This window comes from Dipteris shenzhenensis, chromosome 9 (assembly GCF_047967505.1).
Source record: "Dipteris shenzhenensis isolate YYH24624 ecotype China chromosome 9, Dip_SZ_1.0, whole genome shotgun sequence".
Classification (NCBI taxonomy): Eukaryota; Viridiplantae; Streptophyta; class Polypodiopsida; order Gleicheniales; family Dipteridaceae; genus Dipteris; species Dipteris shenzhenensis.
Genome location: NC_141604.1, coordinates 46,051,673 through 46,062,808, shown reverse-complemented (window position 1 = coordinate 46,062,808; position 11,136 = coordinate 46,051,673). Strand labels below are relative to the sequence as shown.

The window sequence follows — 11,136 nt, the reverse complement described above, 5'->3', positions numbered from 1 at the left end:
AGAGAGAGCTTTGATAGGGATAGCAGTGGATGAGCATGCTGATTAGAGTTTCCATGATCTGTAGCTTTTCTTATGACTGGCAACAAGCCCAGAGAGAGAGAGAGAGAGAGAGAGAGAGAGAGAGGGAGCGCTTTGATCGGGAATAGCATAACATGAAAAGAGATCAGGGGCAGCTGCCAACAAGTGTGACACACTGTGCAGAAGTTTCTGAATCCCCATCGATCGCATCGTCTTTTTGTTTTTTGGTATTCTTCACCCCGAGAGCTCCCTTATTATTTCTCTCGTTCCTGCCCAACGCTAGTCATGCGTGAATCACGACTATCGCCCAGCATCACATCTTTTGCATTGTCCGCTTCAGGTTTTGGTCCACACCACGGAGCTGATCCGAGGCTGATTTTGGAGCAAAAGCCACGAAGGTTACTCTCGTAATTTCATTCTTTTACTTCCCCACTATTAGTTTTCTCGTCGCTGCCTGCAAAGACCCAATTGCAAACTCGGCACACTCTCTTGGGTTTCATTCGTACTCAGAGCTGCATTCTCCTTGCATGAATCGGATTAACCTTCCAACTCAAAGCTCATGAAGTGTGAATAGCAACCAAGAATCACCCAAACAAGGTGTAACTCTGGAACAAACCATAAGGATTGCAGGCACTGTTTTCTTTTCTTTCAGCTTTCAGAGACCGAGACACAGTAGTGAAGGACTACGTACCGTGAGGCCACGTAAGAAAACGCATCATTGGAACAATGTCGAGTAGGCAGCTCGCTCAAATCCCCACAGCTCCGATCGACCACTAACTTGACCATAAAATCAATTTATTTCTCGAAAGATGGTTCTCACAACAGCAAGGTCTCCTGCCTTTTCCGAAAGCAATCCTACCCTGGACGCCATTTTCCACGCCGTGCATACCAGCTGCACGGAGACGTGTAGCTCCTCAAAGCTTACTCTTTTGAAAATCTCCATCAAGGCTTCATACGTAAGGTCAGCCCAGGATGCCTCCTCCCTTCCACTGATAAATCCTCTCTCTTGAGCCTGAATTGAGATTACAACCTGAACGGTTTTCCGCAAATTAGCATGAAGTCTGCAAGTTCCAAAGGCACACTCCTAAGCTCTCAAACAAAATGTCTATCTAGGGCAAGAATTATAACAAAATGTCAAGGCAAAGGCAGGGGGATGCACAATGAGCTGGCCCTTCTAGGTTGATATGAGAAGGTCTTGATACCGTGGAAGCGTGTACGCTTTTGTGGTTCTAGCTAGCGAATGGCATCAAGTAATTGTTGATATAGTCATTGCCTCCAAACGTGAGAAAATAGAGAGCGGTAGAGATCTGTTGAGCTGCTGCCGCTCTTAAGAAATCTATTATCTGCTCTTCTATATTGAGAATTTTCAGCTGCAGTATCGATACAGTTAAGACTCCAGTCTTCTCTTTAGAAACCCAGCATACAAAATAGCGAGGCATGGAAAAGGAGTGCGTACAAAAATGCGCCGAGAGCCTTTAAGGATTCCAGCACCAGCCGAAGCGAAGTTAGAACCAAGCATCAAGCTCGCTTCATCGTGGGTGGTAGGGCTTGATGGAAGGCGTCCCCATGTAATCACCGGCCAAGAGTAGGACAAAACCTTAAATCAACCTTCCTTTCTTTCGTCCCCCAACTGAGTATAATTCATTGGAGGGCACGCAGAGGCGGTAACAATGAATTTGGTTATATTTATGAGATTGGTCTTCCGATTTGATTTGTTATCAAAGAAAAGTGATGGCCTCTTTCTATGATTTTGCACTGCAATCCTAGAGTTGGTCAATATAGAGTTGGAAAGGAGGGAAAGTGCATGAACTAAGTACTTGGTTACATGCTCGGTGGGTTATTTTGCTATCCTACTCCTACTTACACACAAAATCTTTAAACTTGGCTACTCAAGTGTGCCTCGTCTGCTAGCAGTAGATCTCTTGGCTAGTCTGTGTTGCCCCTATATGCATCTCAACACTGGCAATGACCAATTTTCTCACTTGAAGAAGGGCTAACTGGGTTCCCACAAGGTCCGTGGATTTTTTAGTTGTGTCCAATGATAATAGATTGAAGACTCTGTAGGTTGCAACAACTAATGGTGGGACGAACAGGCCCAGCCTCAGTCCTTAGAGCTTTCTAAAAAATCGTGAAGGAATTCATGAAAGCTGCTAAACTTGATTCATTTACTTGCAAAAGCTTTTAATCCAAAAACAGCCATCCCATGGGTGAAAATGCTAGAAACACACATTAGTCTACTGTTTGGTCAGATGTTTTTCATCAAAAGGATGTAAAGACTGTGATACCCCTCATTAGGAACTTTCTGCTGCAATTCACAAGGGATATTATCTACTTTTTTACAGAGCCATTTAATGTTCTAATGATTTTATTCGACGGATTTTTGTGTTTAAAAACCCTTTTCCTACCCATATGGAATACTCTAGCTGCAGATGGAGTAAGATATTCGTCCTGCCTTCGAGGCTTATAGATAAAATATGCAGGATGAAAATACCTCCCCTCATATCATTGCTTGTGGAAGTCTAGAAGCTTTGAGTAACTTGGCAAAGGAAGCCACGTGGTCATGTGGGCATAGGATTTGGTATGTAGACTGTACTTATCTCTGATGCATGACAATGTGTAACAGGTACAAGAACGAAACAAGATGGTGGCCATTGCAGTGAAGTTACATGTTCGTGCTGATGGTGTTGCTATCGTTACAATCAACAATCCACCTAAAAACACTCTGAACCCTACTGGTAGCTTGCTTCTTCTTGGCGCATTTTTCAAAATTTTCCATCTTTTTATAGATGATGAAAGTAAACCGAATTGCTCATGTGCTTTGCGAAAAAATTGCTGCGATATGAAACAGGGGTAAATACAATTTACGGTTTGCATTGGTTCTGCTGCCATTAGACTATGATTTTATGTCTAGCATGTGAGGTTGAAAATGAGATAATTTTTTAAGTAACACAAGGTTGGTTTATAAGTCGAGTGACAATTGACAAATTTCATCCTATATTTCTCTGCACATCTTGAAGACGACTGAGGAAAATTTTAGCAAACACTGGGAACTTGGTCTGTTTCCCTGATTATGGCTCTTAGCTCGGGTTTGTGCACATCTTCATGCAACCATCATCTTGATTTATGCTGGAAATGAAGGGATTGTTTCCTTGAGACACTTTGAGCTGGACTATTTTGAAATTGTTTTGTTCTGTATAGAGAGGTATTAACGAGGAATGATTGTTATACATGATGAATGATTGTTATACAGTTATGAATGGACTGGAAATGATGATTAACGAGGCTTGTTCAAGAAGGGATGTGAAGGCAATCGTCTTGACAGGTGATTCACATTTTACTTCTGCTGGACTGCGAGAATTTCTTTTCATCCCACAGTTTTTTCTTCTCTATTTTGTATTTCTTTTGTGTGTTGAGAATTCCTGAAATTTTTTCATGGTGCCCTGTATACAACTGCTTCACAGCCTCAGGTGATAATTTCTCATTCGGAGTGGATCTTACTTTGTTTCAGAAAGTACAAAGGAAAGGTAACATGTTCTTGCTTTTACTCTTGGCAACCTCAGAAAAGTTTTATCTAGTTCGTGCATTTGAGTCAAGTGAAATATACATATTTTCCTGCATATGGGAAGATATACATTTCTTCTAGGAAGGAGGACCTATAGATAGAATGCATCTAAACTGGTGCTGGGGATTCAGCCCTGTGACGTGAGTTATAGAAAACGAAGGTAAATCACTGTGCTGCAGACAGGTTGCATTGCAAAATAGGGTTGAAATCTTACTTTCATGATGAAATTATGGCAGGAAGTTCCCAGAGGTACAAAGCTCATTGACAATGATCAGCGCATTCTTTCAAGCAAAATGTAGATTAATTATAATCAAATGTAGCAAGGGTAATGAGTACTTACCCATCATTCAGAGAATGGCTGAAACCTTTTCCAAGTCTTCAAACCCACACCTGGCGGAGCTGGAAATCAAATTGCAGAAAGTGGAAAGGCTCCCAGTGGGCTGGAAACCAAATCACTGCAAGGGTTCTCCCTCTGGAACAGTTCACACGATAACTCTGGAACAGTTCACAAGTGCAAGAGGAGTAGGGGCTGGCACTGGGATTAGCCGTACAATGCTTGGAAATTCGTGCAGGGGCTGGTGGAGTAAAATCGCAGTGAGCTGGGAGAGGAGGGAAAGAGAAGGTACACAGCACTAGGGGCCAGAAAGAAGGGCTGCCCCCTCCCCCTCCCCGAAGGTCTTTATTGCAATAGAAATAACTTTGTACAACTGGCTGTGAGAAGAGCATGAAGTTGAGTACAATACTTCTTGATACTTGGAGCTCTTCTTTTATAGAGACAGTGTAGCAAAAAGCTAGACCTACTTTCTAAAAGCTACTTTTTACCAAAAGCTGGCTTTTTTGCTTTTGCCCATCTTTAGGGCACTTTTAATGGCCTCTTTAACCCGTGTCCTCTTCATTAAATGGGGCACCACGTTCTAGGAGCTGCTGGTGCTTGTTGCCTTGTGGGACCTGCACTTGCCCCATTAATTATTGGCCTTTTTGCAGTCTTCCAAGTCCTAAACATCAATTAAACAACACCAACACTTTAACCCATTAAAGGTTAGTCAAATGCATGCATTCTAGTTCTTGGACTAATCCTAGTTCTACTTTCTTTGACCTAAGTCAATCTAATAAAATTTCTCTTTATTTCATAGTCCTCTTATGGACACTATTTGCATTGTTGCAGAAGTGTAAGGCTAACATTACCAATATCAAATATTTGCAAACTATGTAATATACTTCACAATTGCGTTAAGAGTTGGGCCAACACGCTCAAGTTTTGGCATGACCTTCTTCATCTATCTTTTGTGGCTCAGTGCCTCAAAAGGCCTGGATCTTCAGTATTCACTAATTTCTAGAAGGGCATTAACATGTTTTGAGTAAAGTTAAAAGTCTTCATGCAGCACATTGAGATTGTTAGGAATGGACATCTAAGTTTTCTGCATCTACATCAGTTCTTCCTTGCTCTTTTTAGCATTTTCCTTTGAAAATATACTTAAATATGGTATTTTCTTCTTTATATCAGTCCATCACCACTTCTTTCTTTTGTCATTGGCAGGTTGTGACGATGAAGCACAGTTTATTCCCCCTATTCCATTTATGAGTGCAATAGAAGGTATGTCATACTGGAGAAGATTCTGTTGTTATGTATATGGACACATAATAGTCTTGAGATGATTCCATTATGAAAGCTCAAGGTTTCTTATTTTCATAAAACTGCCGTCTATGCATAAGACTTACAAAAGTTGTTTATGAACTAGAACTTGGTTCTGTGATGATATTTCTGCAGATGCACCAAAACCAATTGTTGCTGCACTTCGAGGCTTTGTAATTGGTGCAGGTCTTGAAATGACTTTGGTAGGTGAAAAGCTAGACCATGGTAAACATCATTTAACTATAGTCATGACTAGAGGAAAAGCAAAATGTAGTAGTTCTCAATAAGATGACTTGGGAACCAATCTTTGAATGATTCCACTGCATTTCATCGAGTTCATGTGAGAAACTGAAACGTGCAATTTTCTACTTGTTTTGTGGCAAGGGTTGCCATTCTCGAATTGCCGATTCCAATAGCAAATTCAGTGTGCCTGATTTTCACAATGGCATCATACCTGGACTGGGAGGTAAGCTCTTATTCCCCCAACCCCATGAAATAGACTTCTATTAATTATGAAAGAAACAGCCGAAAGAAGAAACTCAAGGCAGAAATACATCATGCAGAGCATGGAGCTAAGACCTTATGCATTTTCTGGAAAGATCTTATCCAAACCAACTTGTTCTGTGTAAGCTGGTCTGAATTAAAAGTTAGAAATTATTAGTAAACCACTTCTACACCTTAGAAGTATAAATCACAACTAGTAGCTATTCTATTACCTTATAAATGTAACTTGGGTTTTCACATGTAGACCTTTGACAAGCCAAGGTGGAGGGCTATATTTCGTCCTATCTACTATTTCCAAAATTTTGAAAGAATAATCTATGCCCAATTTTTGACACTGGCTGTATACACAATCAAAATTCAACAACCAAGGAAATGTAGGCATTCGGTTTTTTTGGTCCTCTCATGCCTTTCATTGGCATTCATTGGACTTCAGTGTAAATCACCGAAAAATCTTGCTCATGTAACATACCATATGTTAGAATCTATATTAAGTTATGTTACGCAACATTATGTGTTAGTGTATGATCCAAACCGATGCAATTAAGCATCGCCTAATATTGAAATCAGGCGTAAGGCTTGTATATATGTAACCACTTATTCATGAAATAAAACCCCTGCCTATTCCACTTACTCCTCTCTCTCTCTCTCTCTCTCTCTCTCTCTCTCTTTCTCTCTCTCTCTCTCTCTCAGAATCAGTCATGGTATTAGAGCAGGATATCGATGTGATCCTGTGGCCTCCTTGACTAAGCATGCCAAAAATTTGTACGGAGATGACTTGCCAATTGTCTCTCGCTCTTCATCATTGATATTAAGATTTATATCAACATTTGGTGAAGGTCGGCAGCAATGACACGAAGTTCGAACCAACATGGAATAACAATGTTTGAAATCCATTCCCATGGCTTCTAATAGGACATCCCTTTATAGAAGCCATCAGATCGACAAACTAACAAATGCAAATTCTCAATCAAAAATTAAGATGCTACTACTGATATGCTTAGGGGATAATAGCTGCAACAGAACACATAGAAATCCCCTGGCCACCACGGCTACACGTATATGAAGCCTTTAGGGCTTCTCTTTCCTTATTAGTCATCTTCTTCCTTCCCTTCTACTCAGCTGTCAAAGCCTGCAAGCGACTATTCTGGGAAGGATCTTGAAATGTCTCCTCTTGGTCGAGCACCATGGGTACCAATTCCTCCTAGGTCAACCTATTCATCCTTCCACTGATAATCAAGGACAAATAAAAAGCAAAGCACTGGGAAGACAAGTGGGACAGCAATGTTATGGCCATGTCCTCGATGATATCTAAAGCCACTAGAAGATATTTGTCTCCACACACCCCACTCTTCTTGCAGGGGGAATGGAATGCCTCTACTTGCCTTGAATCAGATCATTCGATGTTGAGTTGAGAAACCATCTGCAATCAAAAAGAGCCCAGATACCTACTTGCAAGTCAAATGGTGTCCAACCGGTTAACTTTGAAAGTCTAGCTTAGGACTTGTGAGAGAAACAGCGACACGGGGGAAGGAGAGTGTGGGGAAGGTCACAAGTATGCTTCTGTAGAGTCAAAGGGAGGCGAGTTATTTGGAATAGTAAATTTGAAACTAGTTACTTCCCTTTTTTTGACTGAATGTAAGGTGACTACTATGTAAGTGAACTTATCTTGTGATATTCTTGCACACTGAATGTAATGTGACTTTCATGTAAGTAGAACTGAGCTTGTGATATTCTGAATTCTAGGTACTCAAAGATTACCTCGCCTTGTGGGACTTAAAAAGGCACTTGAGATACTATGGGTAATTTTCTTGAGAATTACATATTTTCAAATACCATTATCTCTCATTGTAAAATTTGTATTTTTACACGTCTTTTTCCTTGCAGATGACAAGACCCTTAACTGCTATGGAAGCAATGCAAGCAGGCTTAATCGATGAAGTAATTGTCAGTGGGGATGTTCTTCAAAAAGCATGTCACCGTGCGCTAGACATTTTTGAGAAAAGGTTTCCATGGAACAAGACTTTAGAGAGAGTTGATAGACTAGAGACATTAGAAGAATCACTCCATATTTTGAGACGAGCAAGGGCTCAAGCCAAGAAGAACCATCCAAATCTTTTGCACCCTCTTCTCTGTCTGGATGTTATGGAAGAGGGCATTCGAAAAGGTGGATTGGCTGGTGCAATCCTGGTTCGTTTTCATTCCTTGACATCGTCAGGATATACTCGTATGATTATATTTTTCCTCTTTTCCTTGCTGTATATCTCACCTCAAGGTGCCCAACTACTTTCAATTGTGATTCTAGATAATTTGAGACAAGGTTTACTTTTCTAGTTTTGGTAGTACCACCATTTATAGTTTTCTTTCATGCTGGTCATCCACAGGAAGAAAAGTTCTGCCACGGGCTTGTGAGCACTCCAGCAGCCAAAAGCCTGATGCATGTTTTCTTTGCACGGCTTTCCGTAATGAAGGCAAGTAATTATAATTTCATGTTCTGAGACCATATTTCATGCCTGTAAAAGGTCTCTTTCCTTGAGAATTTTCATATGTTTAGCTTTATAATGTAGCTATCATTTGTCCAGTCCAGGTTTCTGCGATCACTCACAAAGGGTTTAAACCTCGAAAAATAAACCGTGTAGCAGTCATAGGTTGTGGTTTCACCGGTGCAGCTATTGCCACATCTTTTATCCTCTCTACAATCCCAATTCATTTGAAGGCTGAGAACAAAGATGCTTTACAAGCTGGTCTGATGCTTATTGAAGGTACGATGTGTCACCATTTGTTCCCTTTCCAATGATGCCAAGTAATGTTAGATGAGCATAGACGGAAGATCTCAGTCCAATGAAAGGGTCGAATTATACCATTGCATGTAAATAAAGAGCATCAATCTGATCCTAGTGATAACCAAAGTGATTTTAATTTATATCGCTTCTATTTAAAGCAGAAAATCTAAACAGCCTTGGAGCACGCGGAATCATTTCTCAGAGACGGATAAAAAGCATGGCTGCTTTAGTGACTGGTGGGACAGACTATGAGAATTTTCATGATATTGATCTGGTTGTAGAGGTAATTATGAGAAAAATTTGAAGTTGTGAACTTTCCATTCCCAATTTTACTTTTATTTTTTAATTCACTCTTGCATCCCCTCGGCTCACCATTTGCAGGCAGTGGAGGAGAGCACATCACACCAATACACGACATTTCAAGAGCTTGCAGAGATTTGTAACCCAAACTGTATCCTAGCTTCAAACTCATCATGGATCGACTTGGGTCTGATCTCTGCTAAGACGCATATTCAGGACCGCATCATTGGAATGCACTTTGTGAGGTGTTCTTCCAGTGCTTTTGAAAGTGGACTGAATCTCTGTTACTGAGAAACTATGTAACCGCGACACATAATTGAATAATACTCTTTTATTTTGGAATTTTGGCAGCCCTTCTTATAACACTGAGCTGGTGGAGGTTTCAGTTTTGGAAAAGACATCTGCTCAGGCTGTTCTTGATGTTCATGTACTTGTCAAATCTATGAAGAAGTTGCCACTGGTGGTCAAAAGTTCCTCAGGTCTTATTGTAGACCGTCTTTGCTTTGTTTATTCCACGGGTGTATCAATTTTGGAAGAACTTGGGGTGGATAGAGGTCAAATCCATGCACTCCTCAAAGATTTTGGCATGACGACTTCCTTCACCTTCACAAAATTTCAGAGGGATCTATCAGGCCCCGAGTTTCAAAGCTACTTAAGCCATTCCTTGGAATTACCTGGATATTTGAAGAATAAAAAGGTAAAACTGGACTGCATTATCAACAAAACAACACAATTAACTTACATCCTGTACAAAAGACATAACAGTTTATCATTGCATCATTTTACAGCTAACACCTACAGCTGAAGAAGATATCCTGGACATGCTACTTTTCCCTATTGTTAATGAGGCATACCAGATCTTTCATGATGGTATTGCTGAGACTACCGAGCACATTGATATTGCATCAATCTTAGGAATTGGTTTTCCTAACTACAGGTATTTGATTTTCCATCAGCAGCCTGCACCACATTCTTATATTACATTACTAGAATCAAGATTTATGGCAGTCACATGGAGTCTTTCCTCTAACTACAATACTGTAGTAAAATTGTGAGTCCTCAATTATTATGAGCATGCTAGTGCCTTAGTCGAGAAGAATCTATTAAGCTCATAAATATCTGCTTCCAATATGCAGAGGCGGCATTCTTTTTTGGGCTCGTTCAGTGGGTACCAATTTCATTATCTCACAGCTAACACGGTGGTCAAATCAGTACGGAAACTTTTTCAAGCCACGCCCTTGGCTAGATACAAGTGGTCCACAGGTGAACAACCACAACTATGTGCAAGGAGAGAAGATTTGTAGATGTGCCTTTGTCCCTATGCTTATTTTCCTGTCAGGCCTTGTATCCTTGAATCTGAATGTCCACCAGAGGAGGGAGAGGGTCGGGAGGTGGGGGGCAGGGGGAGGTGCGTTTGGGGGGGAAGGGGGAGACCCTCATGCAATGGTTTAAAATCTCATTATAATGATCATTTTTCTTGTGCCTCATCAGGTTAAGGATGAAGTCACAGATCGGCTTATGGCTCGCTTGTAAGATACATTTTGGAGTTTCCAATACGAAGAAGTAACATAGGGACAAACCTCATCCCTGTTATTTGAGATTGTATCATGTATGGTCATCTCATGAGCAAATGCACGTGTGGCTTCTACCTCCCATGACCCTGATTACTTCTTGTGTAAAATTATATTAGGCATCTACGTCTTACCTAAGGAATTGGATTTCCTGTAATAATCATTATAGCTTGCCCAAGAGAAATGCAGAATGTGCTTCTGCACAGGTGGGAATCCTCCTACAAGCAACAAGATATTTTATTTTCTGAGCACCAGGTCTTTGTAAGCTATGCAATCTTCAGCTTTGCACAATATTAAAGCCTCTGTTAACTTGTGGTTTCAAAGTTCTGCTTGTGGATTTTCTGAAAAAAGCTTAGGCTTTGATTTTTCAATCCACTGTAGAAATTTTTGAATTGTTAGGATAACTTGTGGTTTCCAGGTTCTGTTTGTGGACTTACTGGGAAGACCTTGGGCTTTGATTATCTCAATCCAAGGTATATACTCTTGAAGTGCTTCAGATCTTATAATCTAATCTTTGGAGCACGAGAGTCCAAACTTTACCCATCAGATTTTCCTGTTTAAAAATTTATAATGTATTACCTTTTAAACAATTTTCATACATCAAAGAAAGAGGCTTGGCATTGACTACAAAGAGGTACAAAAAGCAACAAAGAACAAGAGAGCAAATTGTGTGCTCAATAGCGCTGCCTTAAAAATGTTTTAGTCAGCTCTTTTCGTTTTAATACAGACTTTAGCTTAAGCAAATGCATTTACAAAAGATGATATTAA

General features: G+C 40.4%; 1 protein-coding gene across 3 annotated transcripts; it reads left to right on the top strand.

The window, feature by feature from the left end:
• Positions 1-282: 282 nt before the first annotated feature.
• LOC147898727 (peroxisomal fatty acid beta-oxidation multifunctional protein-like) lies at positions 283-10,616 on the top strand. Of its 3 annotated transcripts, none has more exons than XM_087379297.1 (17): positions 283-425; positions 2,642-2,753; positions 3,269-3,340; positions 3,480-3,542; positions 5,118-5,174; positions 5,349-5,416; positions 5,598-5,679; positions 7,461-7,516; positions 7,602-7,904; positions 8,099-8,185; positions 8,302-8,476; positions 8,659-8,780; positions 8,879-9,042; positions 9,149-9,494; positions 9,586-9,734; positions 9,934-10,060; positions 10,289-10,616. In XM_087379297.1, the coding sequence occupies exons 2-17, from the start codon at positions 2,660-2,662 to the stop codon at positions 10,328-10,330; spliced, it is 2,007 nt and encodes a 668-aa protein (XP_087235423.1). In that variant the 5' UTR covers positions 283-425; positions 2,642-2,659; the 3' UTR covers positions 10,331-10,616. The 3 variants fall into 3 exon arrangements, with proteins under 3 accessions (XP_087235423.1, XP_087235424.1, XP_087235425.1); XM_087379298.1 differs by lacking the exon at positions 283-425 and adding an exon at positions 527-979; XM_087379299.1 differs by lacking the exon at positions 283-425 and adding an exon at positions 986-1,094.
• The last annotated feature ends 520 nt before the right edge of the window (positions 10,617-11,136 follow it).

Bases quoted from the DNA above. Each gene is read 5' to 3' on its own strand.
- LOC147898727 (XM_087379297.1), top strand. From the start codon at position 2,660: ATGGTGGCCATTGCAGTGAAGTTACATGTTCGTGCTGATGGTGTTGCT. The intron at 7,517-7,601 runs GTAATTTTCTTG...TTTTCCTTGCAG, and splicing joins AGGCACTTGAGATACTATGG to ATGACAAGACCCTTAACTGC. The intron at 9,043-9,148 runs GTGTTCTTCCAG...GAATTTTGGCAG, and splicing joins ATTGGAATGCACTTTGTGAG to CCCTTCTTATAACACTGAGC.